Source organism: Talpa occidentalis, unplaced genomic scaffold (assembly GCF_014898055.3).
Source record: "Talpa occidentalis isolate TD23 unplaced genomic scaffold, MPIMG_talOcc4v2.1 talOcc4.4, whole genome shotgun sequence".
Classification (NCBI taxonomy): Eukaryota; Metazoa; Chordata; class Mammalia; order Eulipotyphla; family Talpidae; genus Talpa; species Talpa occidentalis.
The window spans coordinates 43,202,507-43,228,194 of NW_023604295.1; the positions used below are offsets into that span (position 1 = coordinate 43,202,507).

General features: G+C 40.7%; 1 protein-coding gene across 1 annotated transcript in view; it reads right to left on the reverse strand.

The window, feature by feature from the left end:
* The window catches only part of LOC119257450 (kalirin), a 476,694-nt gene that overhangs the window by 196,352 nt on the left and 254,654 nt on the right, over positions 1–25,688 (reverse strand). The window contains exons 7-8 of the mRNA XM_054701110.1: positions 25,373–25,495; positions 2,525–2,716 (exon numbers count right to left, since the gene is read on the reverse strand). Of these exons, the coding sequence (XP_054557085.1) occupies positions 2,525–2,716; positions 25,373–25,495 (315 nt within the window). The remainder of the gene's footprint in view (positions 1–2,524; positions 2,717–25,372; positions 25,496–25,688) is intronic.

A 25,688-nucleotide genomic window follows, 5' to 3' on the forward strand; every position in this document is an offset into this window, starting at 1 on the left:
TACCTGGGGAAATTGAATTAAAAAATAGATACAAATAAAATTGCATCTGATCCAAACTAATAAAAATCAGGAAACATCAAATAGAAGTTGACAAATAGAAGTTTACCCTCAGTTTTGGTACTATGCTTTCTTCAATTACTCAAGCTCTAGTCTTGGCTCACTGTTAGCATTCAGTCCCTGGCTCCTGTGGTTGATTTTTATCCTGTATTTTCTTTTAAGTCACATGAAGCTCTCTCTTAACAATTTTGAAAGAGTATTGGGTGCCATCTAGTATCAGGTTGCATGGACTTGCTAATATCTCAGAAATTTCTTTGTTCCACCCATTACCTGCTTTATAGAGGAAACTGAAAGCAACTCTACACTTATGTATCAGTCATGGAGGGAGCATATCTTCAAGGCCCTGGGATACCTCTGTACTACTCTAAGAAGAGTCCTATAACAGTTTCCATAAAATGGTCAGCTCAAAGAGAGAATGAATGACAGAGAGGGAAGGACTGAGTATCCATTGCCAATCTAGATAAACCTTAAATAAAGAGTTTGGTAGGGTTGAAGATACAACAGATGAGACATGAATATTTGCATGGTCTTAAGAGTGAACTAGTCACTATTAGTTTCTTCTACCATAAGCTAGAATTAAAAAGCATGGCTAGATCTCTTTCATTATGAGTGGTTTCCCTTGATTTGTGACAATAAGTATTTAAGTTTTAGGGGAGGACTCAGGTGGAGGAAACACAAAGATATTGATATATTGAAAATATCCCCAGCAGTAATATCTACCATTTAAAAAGCACACTAGGTAACTTAGATGTCATCTCTAATCCATATAACAACCATAAAATTTATGATGTCTTCACATTAGAGAGGAGGAAACAAGCTCAGAATGGTAAGGTGACTTGCCCATGAGTTAATAAATGGTCCTGGGGCTGGGATTAGAGCCTATGTGTGTTTGATCTCAAAGTCTACATCCTAAATTATCCCATGTTGCCTTCCATGTTATATGGGTAACAGAGGGAGAGATTTAAGGTATTACCTTAAGTCTGACTCTCCATTATCTGTAAGTTACCCAAATTTCATACAAAGAAGGAAATTTAGAGGTAAGCTCATAGGCTTTAATATTAGTGATACCTGGGTTAAAATCCCAGCAGCACACAGATTGTGTGGTTTTTCACAGTGGTATGTTAATAAATGTTGAACAACTAGCATATATTTGCAAGTGTGTGATATGTGTGTGTTTACACATGGAAATTTATATAAACTTTACTGACATAAAGGATCTAAAGCACATATTTTAAAAAGAATAATAACATATGCAACATCATTATTTTAAACTCTACATAGCGAATCGATTCTCACAGGATGCTTTGTTTGTGAATGACAGACTTACTTAGTTTCAACACAAAAGCTGATCTCTTCACTTATATTGAGGTATAAGACAAAAGTGAAAAGATACCTGAAGATTTATGTTAGAACACAATTCATTCATCAGCATGTGACTTTGTACTGAATAGAATAATAATAGTTTTGAATGTCAGAAAAATGTTGCCTCAATTTTGTGTGCTATCCACAATGTAACAGTGACAGGACACATTATTAAGTTTAGTCTGCATTTTCAATATTTTCTCCATCAGTTTCTTAAGATTCAAGGTTTTGATGATTTTCTTGGTTTGAAAAATTTAGCTTGGTCTATTTCAACCTACCAATGTGCCACCATGAAGAATATGGAGTTGGAAAGAGATAATCAGTAGCATTCAACTCTATCATATTTCTATAAATTGCTATAAATAACTAAGAACAAAAATAATAGTAAAACACATAAAAATAATTGGGAGTGGTGAGCTATGAGTGTTTATTACCTTTGTTTTTAATGTGACATATCTAATGTAAATGTATAATTTAAAATAATGACTGTGTTTAATAACAAGCTCACAGAATTCCTAGCATTTAATAATTGGTTCTCCCTGATCTGGCTAGAACCAGCTCCAACACGCCATCAGATCTCAGACAGGTCACTTATCTCTCTGAGCTTCAGTTCTCTTCTCTATAAAATGAGTTAGAAATGTCCCCGGTCAATGCCAGTAAGTAAATGGCCACAAATAATTATTATATTTATCCACAGCATTATCATTATATTATTATTATCCACAGCAATCACTTCATGCAAAATCAGTTTCTTCCTTCTCTCAGTACACAGTGATCGGTTTATTCTAACCCCCTTGATCTATGTCCAGGGAATGCAAACAAAACAGATAGTCAACACACACACACACACACACAATGGACTAGCAGGCTCTAGGTTCTTTTTTGTTTGGATGTTAAGCAGAGCCACCAAGAATTATCAATTTTTTTTTTTTATGTACATAGGGGCCATGAAAAGGGTAGAACATGCATCATAGTTGCAACTATGCAGCAGAGTTTTTAGTGTTTGAAAGAGAGTAGGGCACTCCACAGAGTCAGTATATTATATCACTTTACCCTTCTTCCTCTTCTCTACCCTTCCCACCACCAGCATCTCCCTTGGCTTCACCTGCTCAGCCTTCTGGTGGAACACCGCGGACATGGCGAGGATGGTGCTGCGTTCATCCAGGGCAGCCGCAAAGCTCTTCCACTCCTGGTCCAGCTGTGTGGAAATCTGCTTGATTTGCTGGGAGGCATAATGGCCGGCCTCAGAGAGGCGGGAAGCCACGGACATGATGCGGTTGATGTTGACATAGGCGTTCTGGAAGCAAAGGAGGACGAGCACTTAATGAGGCAAGATGAAAGACATCCACCAAGCACTTCTAGGTGGGTATTTGGGGAAAGAGGCTACCCAAAACAAAATGTATGAGAGAGGCTGGTGCAGGCCACATAGTGTAGCCATTTTTGGTACAAGGGATATCTTTGTCTGTGACATAAAATTTCAATAGAGAGCAGCATAGTAAAAAAGACCTTTCATTCTGGGACCAGCATAGTTTTGGTGCCAAGTATTAATACACATGAATGTAGTCACTTTATATGGATTACCTTACAAAATCTTCACAATCATCTTATATTATGAGGTCATACCAAAGGGACAGTAAGAAACTTTCAAGTGTTACTCTCTGGAAGCAATGGCATAGAACTAGGGCAAATGCCAAAGGAGACAAAGGCACCTTTCTTGCTCAGGAGAGAGGTGTACCCAAGGCATTACTGCAACCCACCACAGGGCAGGAGTGCTCATCAGAGAGGACAAAAAACACATGTCACATGATAATCATACATCTTCCTATTACCCAGAGAAATCTCTGCTCTTCCCTGCCTTTTCCCCCACCAACAGAGCTGGGACACTGACCAATAGTCACGGTTTAAATAGAGAGAGGTGCTGGGCCCTCCCCTGGTGGGGGGTTGAGCACACTTTGAAGCTCTCTGCAGCCTCTGCAGCACGGGTTCGATCCCGGCCAAACGGCAAGAATCCCACACAGGACAGTAGACCTCTCCTGTCGTGCCTGCTGCTCCCCTCAGCAGTGTATTTCAGTCAATCTGCCTTTTCTGCTCCCCACTCTGTCTGGTGAATCCTCTCACCCTCCCGCACATCTGGCCTGTAGCCTGGTTCTTGTATGCATAAATAAATAAATCTTTAAAAAAAAGAAGAGAGAGGATTTGAAGCTACATTTTTCCACACTGAAAATATGATCTGTGGAACGCTTTCTTATTCCTACTTGACTTATGAACACTTGTCCCCGGCTCCCGATCCCATCTAGCATCTATGGGTTTTCCTGGACACACCAATGCCTTTCATTTTGTGTTTTGTTTATATTCACTCCCATCTTTGATTAGCCATTAAAATTTCATGAAATGTATAGTGTTCCCTCCTGGGCCAGCAGGAACCTTCCAGGAAGGAATAAGACAGAATTAAAAAAAAAAAAAACCCACAAACATAAGACAGACATAAGACATGAGCATGATTATTTTTAACAGTTATCTCCTATTAATTGTCTGGGGTGTCAAAACAATCAAGTAATATTGTGGCACCTACAGAGAGCTTTTCTGAATCACACAATGTCTTCCTGAGGAAGGACTGAAGCTGCAGGTTGCTTGCACACCTTCCTTCTTTGTCACAAATGTTTTCAAATTATAATAAATATTCTTCAGCAAAAGCATTTTTTCTTGGTTCTATTAGCTCAGAGGTAGTTCATTAATATTGGGTAAGTTTAATGACGGTTCTTTATTTTCCTTTCCCTCTGCCTTCATGGTCCCATTCATCTTAGCTGTCCCTGGCCTCAAGCACTCCATCCCAAACCTGAGCTGGGTTGATAAGGTCTCTCTTCATTTAAAAGGTCTCTGTGGACATTTAAAAGGTTAAGTGAAGAGCTTGAACACAAATCCATCCTGATGTCTCATGACCCTAGTGTGTAATCTCTTTCTTTAGTCTGACCTGAGACCTTTCTGATGTAGTATATTTCCTTTACTCGAGCTAGAATATTACTGATGCCAGTTATTTGAAAAAATTATCCTTCTAATATTTGGGAATCATTATGAGCCATGTTTTCTGAGCTAGGAAAAAATTCTACTTAAAAGTAAACTATTTTAGAACTGACAGAAAAACTAATGCTCCACTTAGAAATAGAGGGGTGTGCACTGATTTTTAACAGTTCCATCTTTCAAGGGAATAATATTTAAATCCCCCCCCCAATTTTTGCCTATGTTGTTATTTTAGTTTGGGCTCCTCCCAAAGAAGACCTTGAAGCAAGAATTTGGAAAGAAAAAGAAAAATACCAATGGTCTCACTCATAGCAGGAATCTAGAAAACTTAAATAAGGGACCAGGAAAATGAATAACTATAAGAAAGTGAAAATCAAAATCAACAAAAAACTATGAACCAGAGACACTTTTGGGGGGGTGGGTGGCAGGAAGGGAGGGATTGGGGTCAGAATGACGGGGTTGCAATTGTATGGGGAATATAAAAATAAAATTTATTATTTTAAAAAAAATAAAAAAAATAAAAGAGGTGCATGCAAAAAAATAAAAAAAAAACTAACTTGCAAATATATATAAAAAAAAAAAGAATTTGGACAGATAATTTGTTTGGGTGTGATCCCAGGAAGCATGGTGAGAAGTTGGGGGAGTCAAGGAGGAATGGGAGGAAAATAAAGGATGTGTTAATTATTAGTGGGTTAATGCTATCGTTAATTGAGGGTTGGTCTCTCTTAAAACCTTCAGAGATTGTGTAGAACACACCTCCCAGCTATCCTACTGGGAGATGAGGAGGCTGAGGTATTTACATATTAAGTCTCTCCTAGAGTAACTCCCTGGCATTTTCAGTGTGACCTACACACAAGCCAAGCACCTTCCCTAAGTCAGAGTGACCATGGGCAGAGAAATGCAGGAAGTTGACAGTGTGTATAGGAACCACCTGTAAATGATCCTCAGTGTGGGCTGAGGGGATATGGATGAGACTTTAAAGGCATCTAATATAACTGTTCTTCCAAACTGAATTCAGCCTGGGAAAACACTCCCCACACTCCATTTATCCAGATTTATCTGGGGTTGTTAGGTTTTCTTGTCCTGGGAAATACCTTGTGTGCTCTGTCCAGATAGGAAACAAGAACAACAATAAGAGCAGGGTATTAGCCTGTCCCCAGGATCCCTAATGAACACCTTAGAGATGCTAGCTGCCTGTCACCCCCTCCTCTTTAGTCTTTCCCCACACAGAACACAGGGAGGAGTATTTCTGCTCACTTTAAGAAGAGCTTTCTAGCTATTAGAAATGTCTATCTGTAGCTGTCTCTGGAGCACCTTGTCACTCATTCAAATGTATATGGGTTGGGTTCAGTGTTGGGGACCTTGGGAGATGAAAGAAGAGCAAGACAAGATTCCTGTCCTCAGGGGCTAACAGCTGAGACTTAAGAAAAGTCCTCAAATAACTGCAAGTAAAGCAAAATGAAGTAAGTGTTTCACAGAGTAGAGGCAACTTGCAGTGGGGTTTCAGAGAGAAGGATCCGAACCACTGGTAGGGTGTCAGGAAGGGGCTTCCTGCACAGAAAGGGGTAGTGTGGCTGGCGGTTCCCCAAGGCCCCTTCAACCCTTAAGCCTGTGATCATAAAATAGAGCTAAAAACAAATAAACAAAAGATCACAGCTTACATTTCACATTCTAGAGACAGCACAGTAAGTGCTTTTTTGTTTCCTTATCAGTGGGCAGAAAAATATCTTACTAAACCTAACAAATGATTAGGTTTCACAAAAGAATTAGAGGCAGTATCCTTCACAATGGAGGGATAAATATAATGTTGACTCATGAATTTGTTCCTATTCTTCTCTACAGCCCCTTTTCAAAACACAAAGCACTGCAGGCAAGTCTTATTGCCTAAGTTCATCATTATCTTCTTTTGCCATTAGCCTGAAGACTGAGAAAAATGGGCATATAGATTCCACACTGTAGCCATAAACCAAATGAAAAGAGTGAAATGGCAAAGAAGGTCTCAAATGACTTAAAAGAAGTGAAAGAAGTTAAAAATGACTTAAAAGGTTAAAGAGCTGAATAAAGAGTCCAAATAAGTAGGGGTGCTAAGTCATTAGGCACAAATGACATATCATGGCTTTTAGTCAGAGCATCCATGCGGTTCTTTCATGACACTGTTTATGCCTCTATTAAGAGGCATTTGGGAGTCATGTTTGTCCTGAGGACATGACCAGTGGGAATGGATATTTTGACTCTTTATGGCTTTTCCATTTCCTACCAGCTGCCCCTCCACTCCTCCCATCTGCCTGGCTGTGACATTCTTTCTGCCAGCCTTAAATGCCCTTCCATGTGCAGAGCTGTCTATAAGCCTTGGCCATGAATGCCACTGGGCCAGGAATCAGGAGACATGAGATGTGGTCCACCTCTGATACTTACTTAGGAAGTCATTTGCCTTCTCAGTGCCTCAGTTTCTTCATTTGTGAAATGAGGGGTTGAACTAAAAGACTTCAGACATTGCATTTCTGAATAAGCAGTCAGCTCTATAACTCATGCATCTGGGCACATTTTCTGATTATGGAGGGCACCTAGATTTAATGTAGAGAGACCTTTTCTTCAATATTGACTAAATCTATTCCCTGCCAAAACCTTTGTCAGTGGAGGTGGTGGGGCATAGAGACTGAAGAAACAAGGGTAATTCGAGGCTTTCAAGTGTCCCGGGGAAGGGATGGTTTTAAACAAAAGCATATGATCTGATTTACGCTTTCAAAAGACTGCTCTGTGCACTCAGGGGTTAACTGGTGGAGGTGGGGAGGGTGTGCATGGAGTGAGACCAGGGAGAGTAGTGATACCTACCCCCAGAGACACACATAGCTCAGTCTTGACTGTTCATGTGCCCCAGGCCCTCATCCCAGCTCTCCTTTCTACCCTGTCTTGTGAAGGTCATGGCTAGAGCTGGGACCTCTCCCCTGAGCTCTTCATCCACCAGGTGACCAACCGCGAGGTGCTCTCTTCTTCCTCTCCTCTTCAGCCCCTGAACTTGGCTGCCTAGATTAACCAGCTTCCCTGGTCAGAAGTTAATAACATGACTTAATAATTCCGACTTAATGAGTATCTTCTTAAGCACTTACCTCAAAAATGCTTTATTAATCTAAATAGCAGTGCTGCTATTCTTTTTCTTCTTCTTCAAAGTATCACATAGTCCAAGATATAAACACCATCTACCTTAAAGAATGCAATTCTCATGCATCACAGTTGGCTGCATCATTTACCCCTATGTTCCTCCCTTCATTTCAGTCACAAATGGGGAAAAAAATGACTAAATTCCAGAAAAATATCATGAGCTCAAAAACCCTCCATATTTATTTATACCCTGCTTCCACTTTTGTTGCTATAAAATTCTCTGTTTTCTTGTCTTGTTCCTGCAGTCATTAATTGGAGATGATAGGATACATGGTCTCTCCCGTGGCCTTGTCGCCTGCTGTGATTAGCTGAAATCAATGGAGCAGTCACGCTCCTGAAAGAACAACTTGGCAGAATCTTGATGAAAGTTTTTGGTCCTGCTAAAGGCTTTCACTTTGAACCTGGTTTTTCTGGCTGCCCTGACTGGCTATAAAAACATGCAAATTTGCTTCTAAGATAACAACTTCCCATTTCAAAACCTAGCAAAGTTTCCTCTTTAAAGTTTCTTATGTGGTAAAGTCAGAAATAAATACCAGCTCCTCTAGAAATAATCATTTGATGGAAACTATGGTTTTGATAAACCTTGAGCTCTGTGTCAGGGGCTCTGTGTCAATGGCTAAGAGGTCATTGTTGAGCATGTATATTATTTGAATCCCATTTACTTCACTCCTAGAAGCAGGTATGAATTTTACATAACCATGGTCTAAAGGTCCCACCCTAAATCAGAAACTCTTTCCTGTAGGTTACATAATATAAAGCATTCAGTGAATTGCATGGCATATAACTGATAACTCAAAGAATGTCATATCTTTTCCCTTATCCTGTTCAGTCTGAATTAAAATTAATTTAATTAATATTAAAGTATTAGTAAACCAAATCAAAGTCTTAGCAAAAACACATAACATAAAGAAAATTTTGTCAACTATTCCACCAACAGGCAAATAATCCAACAAAAGCCCAAAGCCCCACTGTATTTCACAGAGAGCACTGTCCCCCACTATTCCTGGGGCAGAGTCCCTCTCCATAGAGTCTGTCACATGTGCCCAGCCCTACAGAAGCTGTCCTCACTGCCTGCCAGTCACTGCCTGAACATCACAGCCTGTCTGCTAGTAGGATACCTTGCCTCTAGAATTCAAATGTCTGGACCCTTGAATCCACAGGCCTTTTCTGGACCAGAGAAGTCAAAGACTTCAGCATCATTCCGTGAGCCATGGGCTTTCATTCTTTGGAGTCTTAGTCTCTGGGACAGCCTTCTCAAGTCATCTCCACCACCTTGGCATATGTTAGCAATACCCAGAGCACTCAAAGGTAGGAACACCTTGTCCTCACACAAGGGGACAGACCTGTCTCCTTATCATTTACCATAAGGTGGCAGAAGCCTCCTCCCCACGCTGGGCATGGGGGACCTCCACATTGTTGTTCAAGGGCAACATTTCCTCTTTTGTCTTTGCCACCACAGAGGAAAAAGGACTCATTGAAAAGCTATCTCATCTCTGTAAGGAACACATTCTGGGCTCAGAGTTCTCTTCCATTATAGTTAACGGGGTAGCCGCTTTTAAATTATTACAACAAAAATGGAATTTGTGACCTATTAGATCATCACAGGAGGTGAGGCACAGCTCCCACGTAGAGACCACTTTCCTGAAAGGAGCTCAGTCCTCTAGAAAGTCCCAGGGACCTGACTCACCTATAAAAGTCAAGGGAGAGAAGCCAGGCAATCAGTCAGCCAAGGAACGAGATTCTCAGTAAAATCAGTTGGGTTAAGTGCAAACTGAATGTTAAATCAAAATGTTAAATACAAAACATATAAATGTACACTCTTAGCTGAGAAATATGTATACCATATTTATCAGTTATTGAAAGTTTATTGTGTACCAGGTCTGCATGGTGGCAGGGACTTCCCTTTAGGGTCTTTTTCTCATCTCAATTTTCTTGTGTATAAAAAAGCATATAAGAAATACTTTTGGAATATATATACATATTTACGTATATATAATATACACACACATAGACATATATTTTTTAATAACAGCAGGAGGATTTTCTTAAAACTATAAAGAAGGAATACACAGTATGCTATCCCCAGTGCTTTCTTTTGTCAATGATGTTAATACATCAAAACATTAGATGTTTACGGGTGATGGATCTAAGGGCAATTTATGTTCAACTGTCTACTTTTATCAAACTCATTCTTTCTATTGAGACACAAACGTTGTTTCAAGTTTGTTGTTCTTTTTTACTCCACAATAATACTAGGGGTTGTAGAGTATTTTTAATAGATTTGGCATTTTTAATTGTTTTTAATTTTAAAAATTATTTTAATGTATCTTTAGTACATTTAGTCAAGATACACTTCACGAAGGTGTAATTACTCAGACTTCCCCATGTCTTTTTGCTCTGGCAAACCTTTTTTTTTTTTTTTAAAGTGGCATATATTTATTTATTTGTTTGCTTGTTTGTTTGTTTTTTTGTGTGTGTGTGTTTATACATGCACTGGGTACAGTCAGAAGCGCGGGAGGGTGAGAGAATTCACCAGAGCCAGAGCGGGATGCAGAGCAGGCAGAAGGACCAAAGTACACTGCTGAGGGGAGCAGCGGGCGGCAGGAGAGGTCTGCGCGCCATGTGGGACCCTCCTCCGGTGGCCGGGGAGCAACTGGGGATCGAACCGGCGCCGCAGAGGCCGCGGGCAGCTTCGCAACCCAGCGCTCAACCGCTGCGCCACCGGGGAGGCCCAGCAAACCTTTTTTTTTTAAGTAAAGTATGATTCATATAGAAGTGAAATAAGCAAGTTTTAATGAGCAAATATTGCTTTAATATGAAAAGAATAAAAATACATTTTAAAGTTTTTTTTTAAAGCCAAGGTCATGCGATAATCTCATTTTACATTTAGGGGGAAAAACAGACACGTCTTGAAACCACCCGTAGGTGCTTTTAAAAGTTTGTTAAATCAATCAAGTAGCAAAGTTAAAAGTCACAAAAGAAAGAAGCAAATTGGGATGAGGTCTAGTCTACATGACCCCTCTGCTTATTGCTCCCTTTTTCTCATCTCCCACAGATTGTATTAATTTATATTTTTGTTTTGTCACACTCAAAGAGATTGTATTTGAGGAGAAAAGAATTTTAATATTTTCCTATGTAACTTTTAGAGGTTTTCCCATGTAACTTTCCCATGTAATCACATTAGGAAAATGAAGAGATTGTGCTAAAATAATGAAAAAAGCTGCACCTCACGTCTTTTATCTAGTTTAATAATACCATATGTATGGTATTATTTTGCTAGTAACAAACCCACTTTGGGTCCTGAAGCTGTTAAACCATCAGCTTATGATTAATTAGTTTAACATTCTCATGTAAACCTGCTGATCCCACCTCAAAACATATGGACACTGGGATAAAAACATCTGGAATGAAGACTGTCCATGCTTGAAACTCTACTACAATAGTTATGAGATGTGATGAGCTCCAACTTCTGCTTCCCACAAACCACAGGGTGCCCTCTGAAGGGCCAAATAGGGCAGCTGATGGATGACTATATGGTCAGGTCTGGCCAAACAGTAGGTCAAACCATGTGGAAGCCATCTGTCACTGTTGGGTGGATTAAGGAAAGGAGCTGGAACAGCCTGGTGCTCAGCAAAGATAACATTGGCCCATGAATCCCTCTGTCCCTCTTGCCTGGCTTGCTAGATCAATGTCTCCTCCAGCAATCACTTTACAAACCATTAAGCAGTCCTGAAAACAAGTGCCTGACCATATGTCTGAGGGCCAAGGAAACCCAGCAGCAGATTTAAGTAAAAGCTAAACTCTCCTTTCTCTCATTTTCACTGCTCTGAGTGTAATTTCCTTGGGTGTGTGTGGATGGCTTTGTCTGAGGAATTCTTGCAGTATTCAAATAGGAGAGAGGGACAGGTACAGCTGGAATCAGATTCAGGGACGCTAAAGAGGAAAATGGTTAGGAACAATGCAGCGCTTCTGGGTTAGGATGTAGTAATTCCAGGCTGCCTTTAAGGCTGGAATCAAAGGCTCCAAGACTTCAGGAAAACACATTCACCAGTATTTTTTTCCTTTCTCTTCTAGAACTTGCTATTCAGAGCTTGGTCTACAGCATCAACACAGCCTAGGAGCAAGTTAGAAATGTAGAATCTCAGACCCCTTTCCAATCTTCTAAATCAGAATTTACAGTTTAGCAAGATTGCCCTATGTGATATGCATGCACATTAAAGTTCGAGAAGCTGTGTAGATGGGAACTCTGAGGAGCTGCCCCACACTAGGGGCATTTCTTCTAGAGCTCTTGACCCTGACAAGGTTAATAGCTAAACACACGTCAAGCATAACATTATGCTGAATGTTGAGTCTAAAATGTATGATCACATCTCATCCTTGGCAAAAATACTATCTTTATCCCCCATTTACAGTAGAGGTGGTGAGGCTCTGAGAAACTGAAGTAACTTGCCAATGATCGCATAACCGGGGAGGAAATACAAAGGTGAGGTTAGTGCCTGGTGCTCCTGCTCTTTTCCATCATGCCATTTTACTTTGCTATAAATGTGAAAGAAGTTGAGCTGGCTAAGAATGTCCTTTAAAGAAGAGAGGAGATGATGAATTTCTCCCAAAGATTCAAAAACTTCTATCTCAGAGAAATAGGGTTCCTCGAGAGAGAATTCAACAAATATTTCTACATCCCTGAAGCCTCCTCTTTGGGGCCCTCGGAAGTCTGAGAATAGTCCTGTTTTGGAATAGGCAGCAGAATGACAGGTAGATTTCCCTTGCCCTTTACTTCCATGGAGAAATAATCTCTACCTGTAAATCCAAGGCCAGTCACCTCGTGGAACAGGTCCCTGTCTCCGCAGAACCACAGAAATTTCAGCATTAAAAAGGCAATTCTTTGCCTTTTAAATGGATATCTTATTGATAGAGTCTTAAATGTGTCACTCTATTTGTTTATTCAACCACTTATTCATTAACAGTGTAAAGCACTGTACAAGCAGGGAACAAGGCAGATGAATTCCTATGCTCATGCAGCTTACATTTTTGAGGAATTGTCAGATAATTGATTAATAAATTATACTATATATTTCTTATTTGAAATAAGAAACTATAGTTGGGAAAAAAATAAAGTGTGATGGAAGTGGGGAAATACTACAAAAGATAGAGAAGTCAGAGTAGGATGACCCCTGAAGTCAAAGGTGAAACCAGAGCTTAGCCCTGAATGAAATGAGTGAATCATGTCCAGCAAGAGACTCTAAGTAGAGAGAACAGCAGGGGCAAAGACCATGAAGCAAGAATGATTTTGGTGGGTTCAAGAAAGAGCAAATAACCCAGGGTGAATAGAGTAAATAAATTGGTAGCAGAGCCTGAGATTCAAGAGTTAACTGGGGCCCAGATCATGTAGAACCTTGTAAGCCATGGTAAGGGATTTAAGATTTTAATTCTGAAAAGTTAGGATGACATTAACGTTATTTTGAGAGGAGTGATGTGCCTAACTTGGTAGGCTCTCTCAGGCAACTGTGTTGAGAATGGACCATAGGGAGCAAACATGGAAGCAGGGAGACCTGGCAGGAGCTACTTCAGTAGGAGTGGATGGAAGCTTGGAGCAGTGCGGTGGCTGTGGAGGTGATAACAAATGGCCAGATCTGGATATATTTTTGGGGTAGAGCCAAAAGGACTTGCTAATAGAAATACGTTAGCTCTTCCTCATTTCTGGGCCTCTGGCTGTGTCACAGACATTTATCTCTGCTTTTTGTGATGAACCTTTCCCCTCTGCCTACCTGGTTCTGACCTCTCAGTTGCCGAATGTTCCGATTTATAAACATCTTGCCTGTGTGTCCTTGATCACTCTCTGTCCCTCATCTGGTACTCCTGGCCAGCTACCACCCATGCTCCAGAATGGCATATGCAAAGCTGCTGCTGCTTATAACCACCAATATTTGATATTTGTGCTGTGCTTAACAGTTTAGGCCCTTTTGTGTACATTACTCATCTGATGTGCTAGGTTTCACAGACCAATTCACATCTTTCATTCAGTTCCAAGAGACCTCAAAGAAGAGGCATGAGTCAGCTTTCGCTGAATTTCAAATAAATTAACTCCATGACAGCTACAACTTGACAGAGAACAGGCACTGGCTGTGTGTGTGTATGTAAAAGTTTGTGGGTAAACTGAGCTACAAGACTCAGGGGGTATATACCACATGACACAGAAAACATTATAAAGGTAAGGAATACAATGAAGAGGCTGCAGATAGCAATGGATTGAAGCCATAAAAAGATACCAGGATTGTGGACAGAGAACTAGGAATCAGGGAGAAGGAGATTGAGAGCTGGAAGGAGATGAATGATCAAAAGAAAAGTCTGAACCAGACTAGAAATCCGAGTTGACAGCCAAACCCAATGGCCTTTCAGAAGAGACCCAGCTACATAACTGGGAAGGAGGTGAGGGAAGACAAGATTGTGTACCACAGTCATGCTGAGGAAACCTTTCCCTAAACTGGGAGCTTCTTTATATTTCTAGTTTAAATGCCAAAGCCCAAACCATAACTAATTAGAGACTGGTGAGTACAAGTTAGTGGACCTTCTAGAGAAGCTGGGATGGGGCACAAGATGCAGAGAATAAAGACAGGGGTTCCTAGATACTTTTGACCTTGAAGGAAAGCCCTTATCTCTAATCACAGAGACTAATAACCTGGTAGCTTTAGAGTCTGATCCTAGGGTTATTGTCAATTTGGAGCAATGATTCTCAATCTGGTCCTCACCCTTGTACAGACTTCCTGGAATCTACCCCAGCACAATATCAAAGTCTGGGCAGTGGGTCCTAGATGTAGTATTTTTTTCAAAGCTGTCCAAATTACTGTGGTAGGCAGCCAGAAGGGGAAGACAGCTGCCTTAAGTAGCAGCTTCACAGCTTAGTTCAAAGCACACTTCTTTCTCCTTAGGACAAATGGACAATGTTGACAATGATGGCAACAGCAAGGATCATAATGGATACTGAGCAGATCAGAAAGTAAAATCTAATCCTTCTACTAAATTGGAAGAAAAGAGAAAATTCCAACCACAAGGCCATTTGTGTGATACAAACACTGCATCCTGTTCAACTTGATTAGTAAAGTTAGGTCTGGCAGGTGATAACATGCAATACTTTACAAGCACAGGTTTCCCTGGGAGGTCTGCCTTAAGAGCCCCAGTGTTATCAGCAAGCCTGAGATTGTGTTCATTCTTGTCAGGAAGACACATTTTAGGGGCTTTATCTCCATCTTCAGAATTAGAACCTCAGAAACAATGCTTGGGGTCAAGTGAAAGTTGAATGGTCATACAATCCAGTAGCAGTTCCTGGACTTGCAGTGTACATCTCCTCGGCGTCCTGGTTCCCAGGCCTGTCCCTGATGGAAGCCACTGCTCTCATTTACCTTCTTTCCAGCTTCTTCTGGAGTCACATCCTTTGGGATTCCTTAGTAAAGAAGGTACTGCTTTAGCAGTTCAGCATCCTGGCTGCCCAAACTCTGCTCCAGGTTGATGACAGATGCTATGCCAAGCTTATTATCCTTATTCATTCAACTGGCCTTTGTTAGCCACCTACTAGAGCCAGACATTGTTAAAGATTCTAAGAATACAAATAAGAAAAAAACAAAAAACAAAAAACAAAGCCTGCCCTCTATATCCTAGTGGGAAAAATTCTTTTTGCATTTGGTACATGAATTTGAGGTGATACAATTGCAAGCTACTTGAAGATAGCTTTTGTGAATCCTGCTGTTTTCAGTGTTCAGCAAATGATACAGAGGATACAACAGGAAAACTTTGTTGAATACACCACGTGAATACCAAGTGGCACACCCAGATCGTCCTACCTCAGCTTTGCTAAAATCACTCACTTTAACCATTAGAAGAGTATATCTAAAAAGCCAGTGGAAACCCACTGAGCCTTGGGTATGCCCACAGTCACCCAGGGACGGTAGGGATTTTTGTAGTCTTTTCAACCTTCTCTTTCCCTGACCACACCCAGGTATTAAATTCAATATACATACATAATGGAATATTACTCAGGTATATAAAAAGATGAACTCTTGCCATTTGTGACAACATGGGAAGAACTGGAGGAATTATGCTAAGTTGAAATATGTCAGAAGGAGAAAAGAAATATACTGGATGGTTTCACTCAAGTGGAACATAGAGAAGCAAAACAAATTGTAGGGGCAGGAAGAGGACACAGTGCAGGTTTTCTGATCCCATGCAGACTGGGTAAAGGAGGAGTCAGAGTCCTCAGTGGTTTTTTGCAGGTCTTTTATTGGGGTTCAGCAGGTATGTGGCAGGCAGGGGTGCTGGGAGGCTGGCAGTCCTCCCAGCCCCCAGCAAATCTTCACTCTATCTGGGCTTTCTGGCATTCTCTGCTTCTGCTTCGGGCTTCTCTTTCGGCTTCTACTTCGACTTCTTCTGCTGCTACTGGCGTCCCCGTGACGCCGCCCTTAAAAAGCACAGTCTTAGCTCAGCTGAATCCCATCTACCTATGCTCACACCCTATTCCAGGTGCCCACCATCAGGCATGCATTCAGGACAAGGATCCATCATCTATCCTGATGGCGGAAGGGCAGAAAAGCCTGACATTTTCTTTACCCTACACAAATCTAAACCAAAACAGATCCTAGAAATAAAACTGCAGGCTAGAGATTACTAGAGGTGAAGGAACAAGGGGGGTGGATCAAAGTAGAAAGAGACCCAAGGATTATGGCAAAGGACTATGGGTGCTTTGATGGTGGGGTGGTGTGGTAACATACATCCTAGGCGGTATAAACCTATTCCCCTAAATTATATGCAGTCTTGTAAACTAATGCTACCTCAATAAAGAAAAAAAAATTTGTAAAGAAATAAAACCTCAAAAAAACTCTACTAATTGCCCGCTAATTACCATATGGTTTTCAACAATGTCCTGAGACATAAATTGCATCACAGACCTTTCTAATCAAAATCAAGTTGTGCTCAAGGGGTAGTTTCTAAGGTCAGTGATTGAGACTTACTCTGTTTCTTTCCAAAAGGTCTCTTTCCCCAGCTCTTTCTGGCAAACTTGCCAGCCTACAGTATAGTCTCTATCTCCAATAAATCTACCAGTCTTTTCCCTTTAGCCTTTCAGAAACTCCCTAAGGGCATTTTTGAGGGTGCTATTGGTTTGAACTTGTCAGCTTTGTGTTGCAAAAAAAATAAAAAAGTTACTTTTGGGAAAGACTTGGAGCTCTCTGTTTCATAGTGTCTATCCATAGGCAAATCTCTGATCCATGGCTTTGGAGCTGAAATTAGGCACAATGGTGTGCTTCCCTAAATGACACCCCCAATTCAGGAGCTAGACATTGGCGGGGTGGGGGGAGTAGACTCAGGTCTGTGGCTTGTCTCTCCTACCACTGAACCAATTCCTTAAAAACTAAAGCAGGGGTGTAGGGTAAGGAAAAATGTCAGGCTTTTCTGCCCTCCCGCCATCAGGCATAGATGATGGATCCTTGCGGTCCTGAATGCATGCCTGATGGCGGGCACCTGGAATAGGGAGTGGGCATAGGTAGATGGGACTCACCTGGGCTGAGACTGGGCTTTTAAGGGCGGCGTCACGGGGACGCCAGCAGAAGCCGAAAGAGAAGCTGAGAAAGAAGGAGTAGAAGTCGAGAGAGAAGCAGAGAATGCCGGAGAGCCCAGAGAGAGTGAAGACTTGCTGGGGAGGCCTGCCAGCATCCCAGCCCCCCAGCACCCCTACCTGCCATATACCTGGTAAATCCCCAATAAAAGCCTGAAAAGCTACTGAGGACTCTGACTCCTCCTTTACCCAGTCTGCTGGATCTTAGAAAACCTGCTCCGTGTCCATTCCTGCCCCTACAAGGGGTAATTGGGTTCTAGAATTATCAGTTCTGTTGAGAGCCGATGTTCTCTGAGTAGGGCACAGGAGGAATTAAGAGTCCTGATCTCTTGCCTGAACTCATCCAGAACTTAGCTTCAGCAACAAGTGACTCGGGCAGGATAAATAATGCCTTTCAACAGGGGCTGAGATAAAGTTGGCCCTGTGTCTGGAGTGTGGTTTCATCTAACTGAGTTGGGAGGACAGAATGTGAGGGCATCAACAAAAATAAATATAAAAACCATATGATAATATCAATAGATGCTGAGAAAGCTTTCGACAAAGTGCAACACCCATTCATGATAAAAGCCCTTGAAATTCTTGGGATACAAGGAACGTACCTCAACATCATAAAGGCCATATATGACAAGCCAACAGCCAGTATCATTCTCAATGGTGAAAAGCTGAAAGCAATTCCATTAAGATCTGGAACAAGACAAGGATGTCCACTTTCACCACTGCTTTTCAATATAATACTGGAAGTCCTAGCCAGAGCAATAAGACAAGAGAAAGACATCCAAGGAATCCAAATAGGAAAAGAAGAAGTCAAACAATCACTCTTTGCAGATGATATGATAATATACATAGAGAACCCCAAAAACGCCACAGAAAAACTAATTCAACTCATCAATCAGTTCAGTAAAGTGGCAGGATACAAAATCAACACGCAAAAGTCAGTAGCCTTCCTATATACAAACAATAAATCTGAAGAAGAAAAAATAAAAAAAAAATCCCTTTTATTATTGAAACAAAAAAAATCAAATATTTGGGAATAAATCTAACAAAAGAGGTAAAGGACCTATACAAAGAAAACTATAAAACACTGTTAAAAGAAATAGAAGAAGACACAAAGAAATGGAAAAACATCCCCTGCTCATGGATTGGGAGAATAAACATTATTAAAATGGCCATCCTACCAAAAGCAATATACAGATTCAATGCTATTCCAATCAAAATTTCAATGTCATTCTTCAAAGAAATAGAACAATTATTGATGAAATTCATATGGAATCACAAAAAACCCCGAATAGCCAAAGCTCTCCTGAAAAAAAAAGAAGGGAATGGAGGCATCACACGCCCAGACTTCAAACTCTACTACAAAGTCATAATCATCAAAACTGCATGGTATTGGAACAAGAACAGACATACAGACCAATGGAATCGAATAGAAAATCCAGAAATAAACCCACAGATTTATGGTCAACTAATATTTGACAAAGGAGCAAAGAATATGCATTGGAGCAAAGAAAGTTTGTTCAATAAATGGTGCTGGGAAAACTGGGTCGCTACATGCAAAAGAATGAAGCTTGACCACTACCTCACACCATATACAAAAATCAACTCAAAATGGATTAAAGAACTAGACATAAGACCTGAAACCATAAAATACATAGAAGGAAATATAGGCGAAACACTACGGGATTTGCACATCAAAGACATCTTTACAGACACATCACCCAAAGCAGTGATAGTGAAGGCAAAGATAAACAGCTGGGACTACATCAAATTAAAGAGCTTCTGCACAGCAAAAGAGACAATAACAAAAACAAAGAGAAACCCCACCGACTGGGAGAACATCTTTGCACACAACACTAATGATAAAGGACTGATCACAAAAATCTGCAAAGAGCTGATGAGACTCAACAACAACAAAGAAAATAATCCAGTCAAAAAATGGACAGAGGAGCTAAAAAGAAACTTCTCTGAAGAGGAAATGCGAATGGCCAACAGACATATGAAAAAATGTTCAACATCACTTGTAATCAGGGAAATGCAAATCAAAACTACCATGAGATACCATCTTACACCAGTGAGAATGGCACATATTAAAAAAACTAGCAACAACAAATGTTGGCGAGGTTGTGGAGAAAAAGGAACTCTTCTGCACTGTTGGTGGGAGTGCAAACTGGTCCAACCACTATGGAGAGCTGTGTGGAGATTTCTGGACCTACTAAACATAGAGCTTCCACAGGATCCAGCAATTCCACTCCTAGGTATTTACCCAAAGAACACAGAAACATCAATTCCAAAGAACACCTGCACCCCTATGTTTATAGCAGCACTGTTTACAATAGCTAAGCTTTGGAAACAGCCCAAATGCCCAAAAATAGATGACTGGATCAAGAAGATGTGGTACATATATACCATGGAATATTATTCAGCATTCAAAAAAGATAAACACATGCAATTTGCAGCAACATGGATGGCGCTGGAAGGGATCATGCTCAGTGAAATAAGCCAAAAAGAAAAAGAAAAATACCGGATGGTCTCACTCATAGCAGGAATCTAGAATACTTAAATAAGGGACCAGGAAAATGAATAACTATAAGAAACTGAAAATCAAAATCAACAAAAACTATGAACCAGAGACACTTTTTGGGGGGTTGGGGGGCGGGAGGGGAGGGATTGGGGTCAGAATGGGGGGATTGCAAATGTATGAGGAATATAAAAATAAAATTTATTAATTAAAAAAAATTAAAAAAAGAAAAAAAGAAAATGCATACATTGTGCAAAAATGAAAAATGATATAAAAAATATATAAAGTAAAATAAAAACGCTCATAAAAAAAAAACAAATACCTCAGACTTACTATTGAGTTTTAATACATTCTCTTAAGTACTTTTTCATTTGCTGTATGTGCTGAGGACCATTTCCAGACAGTTAATGGTCTTTTAAAGATAATTTCCATCATTTCACTGGAGAATGGGTCTGTGGTGTTCTTCATGCTGAAATGTTAGAAGTGGACTATCTTCCAGAAGCTGTGGTGCTTCCTTTTAGGGAGTGACTATTTTGTACATACGATCTCCACAAAAAAACAGCTCTCAAATCTTAACGTGCTTATATTAATAAATTACTACAACTTGTTAAAAAGGCAGGTTGCTAGGACCCCATTCCCTGGAAATTACAATTTTCTAGAAACGAGGCGAGAGCCAAAAAGAAATCTATAATTTTAGCAAGTTCACTACATGATTCTTTGAAAAAAAAAAGTACTAAAAATTAATAAATATTTTTAAATGTAAAAAATATTGAAATATAAAGAAGTTATTAAAAAACAGGTTTATGTCTATTAAAGGACTTGGCAGCAGTAATATAGGGTCAAACGCTGGCTAGTTAAACATCACAGTAGCAAGTGTGGTTGTGTGTTTATACCAAAATATGGAAATACTCTTGATATCATTATAGAAGTGCTGCCTGTTTGTGGTAGGGTAGTGCTCAGAATCATGGTTTGAGGCTACCAAGAATTAAAGATGACAGAGGACCCCATAAGACTTCTCAGATTGGGGTCAGAGGACAACCTTCCCCAGAATCTTTAGTTCTCTTATATGACTTGGTGCCACCACTATGACATTCCCTCAAAACAGAGAGAGCGCATCACAGGCTTTGCTGAACTTGGTCTGACTTGCATACCATCAGTGGCAATATGTGCCTCCGGTGAGCAGATTAATAGGCCTAAAGCAGCTATCAAACATAGCACAGCAGAGATGATTCCTACCACCCAGCTGTACGGGTTATCCATAATGTGAATCCTCACAGTGAATCCTAATGATAAAAAATGAATATCATTTTATATTTTAAAACTCTAGACAGAAACCATGAGTGATTTTTTCCCTGGAGAACCAACTAATTAAAATTGTAAATGAGGCTGTTATATGTTTCCGTGTACTCCTGTGAGTGTCTTTTTTTATGAAGAACTAGAACATGGGTGACTACATGGTTATTCTGTTGCATATTACAATCCAACACTACTTCTGTCTGCCTACACGCCCATCAGAGAAAAAAGCCACATTCAGGGGAAGGAGAATTTGTGAAAAAGGCTTTTATAACATAAAGCAGAATTATGAAAGAGGAAGGGGGCCTCCCCGGTGGCGCAGCGGTTGAGCGCTGGGTTGCAAAGATGCCCACAGCCTCTGCAGTGCCGGTTCCATCCCCAGCTGCTCCCTGGCCACCAGAGGAGGGTCCCACATGGTGCGCAGACCTCTCCTGGCGCCCGCTGCTCCCCTCAGCAGTGTACTTCGGTCCTTCTGCCTGCTCTGCTCCCCGCTCTGGCTCTGGTGAATTCTCTCACCCTCCTGCACTTCTGACTGTACCCAGTGCTTGTATAAATAAATAAATAAATCTTTTAAAAAAAAAAAAAAGAAAGAGGAAGGTCCAGACAGCTCGGGTAACCTGGCTTTTTGAGGCACTATAAGAAGCCAGAGACTATTTTCCTACTAGGTGGTTGTTGTTACTATTACCATTTGAAGATCAAAAGAAGGGGATCCCCAGTGGGAAGCGCAAAAAACATGTTAAGAAAAAAAGCTAAAAACCAACCAATTTTAATCTTTTTCTTCACAATTGCTCAAGCACTATAGTCCCTAGGGTATCACCCCCACATTCTTGATGTATTAATAATTGATGGCCTTTAGTGGTAACAATTCACAGACAAAACTTAGGAAATTTATAATTTTTCCTTCAAGACTTAATAATGTGCAACTATTTCTCAGTAATGATCACCCTAGCTGAGTTTGGTTTCTGACCACTATGTAAAACTAGACATGGGAAAACAAAACTTAAAAAATAGTTAAGTTTTTTATATACTGATCGTTTTCATTTATAGAACAATATACCCAGGGTTTCCTTAAATTGTAAGTTCTTTAGTATGTTAGAGTTAATTCAAAGATCATCAATTACCATCAATAAATGGATAGAGAACGTGAAGTCAAGCGGTCAACTGAAAAATATATTTGACACCCCTTACTTAAATTGAGTATCATAGCATTCCCTGCTCTTTCAACTTAAGACTTGTTGGTTTGAAATTACATGTTAATTTGTGAGATTAGTATCTATCTCTCCACAGGATCCTCTATGGGACAAATCATCTCTGCTTTGTTCACTGTATGTCCACGTCCAGCACAATGACTGATCCATAAGTATTTACTGAATAAGTGATGAAGTCATGAGGTTCTTGGGATCTTTATTTGTGGAGGTTGACTGGTAGGCTTTAGGAATCCCTTGCATCCCCTGAAATTGTCCATAAAAATGTGTGGGTGTATATATACAAAATCACACACACATATCTCGGGCAAGAGGGCTTTCAACATAGAGTTCCAAAGGGTCTCTGACCTCTCCCAAAAGTAAGGCCTCACTGACCTATTTCAGTAGTAACACAGGATTTAATACCAAAGAAACACAATGTGCTACATGTAGCTATATGCCGGCAGATGTGTGGGTATATGTATAGGTGTGTGTATAATTTCCAAGAACAGAAATAGAAATGCCCCCGTGAATTTACGGAACAATCCACATTCCCACGTCCTCAGAGGAACTGATCATTCCTATAGTCATTGGGCCCCAGCAGTAGCTGCTTGCATTCATCTGTTTCTTGGCAGCAACATCCATCACTCAGGCCAGAGAAAAGGAGTCTGTAATTCCCTCCTTTCACCTGCTTGAGATGCTGACACCCCTCTTTGTGGAAGTTCCTTTTAATAACAAACCTGTAAACCTCCCGGTTAACAAAGGCATGGGCTGCATTTATAAAGCTCCCGTGCTCAGGCAATTTGATCAAACAACCATGGGATTTCCCTTTCCTCATTCTACAGCCAGAGAGGAGATCCAGCTTAGACTAAAGAGGCCTCACATGGGCATTCACAGAGGTGGGAGACTAGGCTGGGCTGGAACAGACTAATTGGCTGTGCTGTATTAAATCTCTTCTTCCCTCTCTCACAACTCCAGAAGATGCTTCCTTTCAGTAAATTTCCACCCCAGCTTTTGTCCTGAAAATGGACACTTCAAAAGTAAATTTGTCAGAGGAAGGGTTTTTGATGTATCATTATTCCTCAGTTATCCATATTAACACAGAAGATCAGTGGTGCAGATAATTCAAAGCCAGAGGCTCTTTCTATTTAGCTTTCTAGTTCACTGTTTTGAAGAACTTGGAGGCACAGACTTCCCTAGTTATGTTTGTCTTTGCTTTTTATTAAAACAAGTTTGTCTGCTTGAGGGACAGGCAGTTGGGTGACTGAAGATTCTAACACAGAATTTGTAAATTGTAAGGGAAACAAACCCACAAGGTGCACAGAGAGTCAAACTGGACTAGATTTGAATTTACATTCTTAATCAATTGTGATCAATTGCTTTGCTCCTCTGTGACTACAGTGAGTCAGGGGTGAGACATAATTATAGGAGATGAGTTGGAGGGGAATGGGCCTTTATAAGAACACAAGACTGTTGTGGCTAAAATTGATAACAAAATTGATGTTGATGTTTTCCCTGCCTGATCCCATAATCTTCTATTCTGCAACCAGACTTTTTCTTTCTATGGAAATCACATTCTGTTCACCTCTACCTTCTACCCTGTCATGGCTCCCTGTGCCAGTCATGTGGGCTATTCACAAACATCCCACTCTCTTCTCCCCAGGGTGTGGATGTGTTGGCTAATGAAATGTGAGCTAAAGTGGTTCATGCACCTTCTACTTGGGAGGTTTCGGAGCCAGCATACACTTGGCTATTTGTGTTGTCTGCCAAGATGACTGGCAGCATCTGAGACAGTGGCTGCTCTATCAGTCTGGGTACCTGAGTGACTGTGATGAGCTTGCAGAAGGAGCAAGAAATAAGTGTCTGTTGTTTTAAATTTAACACTGAAATGTTAAAGTTAACTCAGTATATCTCTATGAACAAGCTACTCCAAATTGGCTGGATTATCTCTCCAACAAGACACTGAACAACTTGAGGCCAGAATTACTCCTTCTGGCACATTAAGTCCAATGCATAGCATGTTGAAATCAACTTGCTAGAAGATTAAGTTCTCCTCCATCTTGGCCTGAGTCATGTTTATCTAAATTTGCATCATTCACAGAATCACCTGCTGAAATGATAAGGCATCTTTGTTGTTCAGATATATGGGAAATGGTGGAACATTCTTTTGGACCAGTAGTACAAGCAGGAAGCACTGGCAAAAAATGGAGGGGTGTCATGGCACACTTAGGCTGTAGGCATTTCAAAAATACTGGTTTCAAGAGATGGACAAGATTTTGAAATGAAGTCTTGGGGTGACCACATGGAGGATACAGTATCCCAAAATGTTAGGTTTATGAGGTATTATCTACATCATCAACATCATTATAATACCAATATTTACTGATAATTTACTATGAATCAACCAATTTCACTATGTAAAACTCCAATCTCTTTCTCTCAATGAATCCTCATAGCAACTCTATAAGATATTATTTCCATTTTAAGATGAAGAAACTAAAGCACAGAGAGGTAAATTGCCACAACCACACAGCTAGCAAATATCTCTTTCTGAGTTCAGTGCCTGAACACTCCCCTTAACAAGGGGCTCACTAACTCCCAAATACATGACCTGCCTCTCTTTGCAGCAGCCATCCCCTGGACAGCTGTCTCCTAGGGCAACACAAAGCAATTCTTCTTTCCTCTGTCCAAGCAGCCTTTCTCACATGTTTGAAGTTAGCAATCATATGTCTCTTAAGACTCTCTTTTCCGATCTAAACAGCCCTAATCACTCAACTGTTTTCAGCGTGCCATACTCTGAGGCTCCTCACCATCCCAGCTCAGTGACTCACACACGCTAGGGGCACGAAAGTGCTGGTTAAGTCAGCAGAGTGGAACTGGTGACTATCCCTTCCAGTCTTGTGCTGAGTTCATACCTTCTATGACCCTAGCACATTCCTTTCACCATGTGAAGCAGGACCTGAAGGCAGAAATGGGGCCATGATCTGCTGTAGGAACAGCTGGCTGGCCATGTGTCCTGCAGGGGTCCACATGCCGGCAAACGAAGTATTAAAGACACAGCAAGTTCAGAGTTCCTCCTTCTTACTCAAGTTGGAAGCTTCTGCCCCTCCCTCTTGCACCCCAGTTGCTCCTCTCACCACTGGCCTGTCCCCAGAGGCAGTGATGAGAACAGCCTCCACTCACCATGGAGTTCATGGCAAAGTGGTTGTGTTGCGTCTGGAGGTCTAGGGCATGTTGGTAGCTGACTCCGATCTCTGTATGGCTCTGGAGGAATAACTCCTTGTTGTGGCTTATCCAGTCAAACATCTAGAAGAGACAAAAAGGTACAGAGGAATCAGAAGGGTAATAGATTCACCAGCACAAAGTTTCAGAGCTCCTGGAACTAAAAAGAGTCCTCCTGTGGGTACCAGTGAGAAGCAATCATTTTTTCAAGAGTCAGGGTGGCTCACAACCTGATTTTCCAGGTAAGTCCTCACTTTTAGCCTAAGTACACACCATC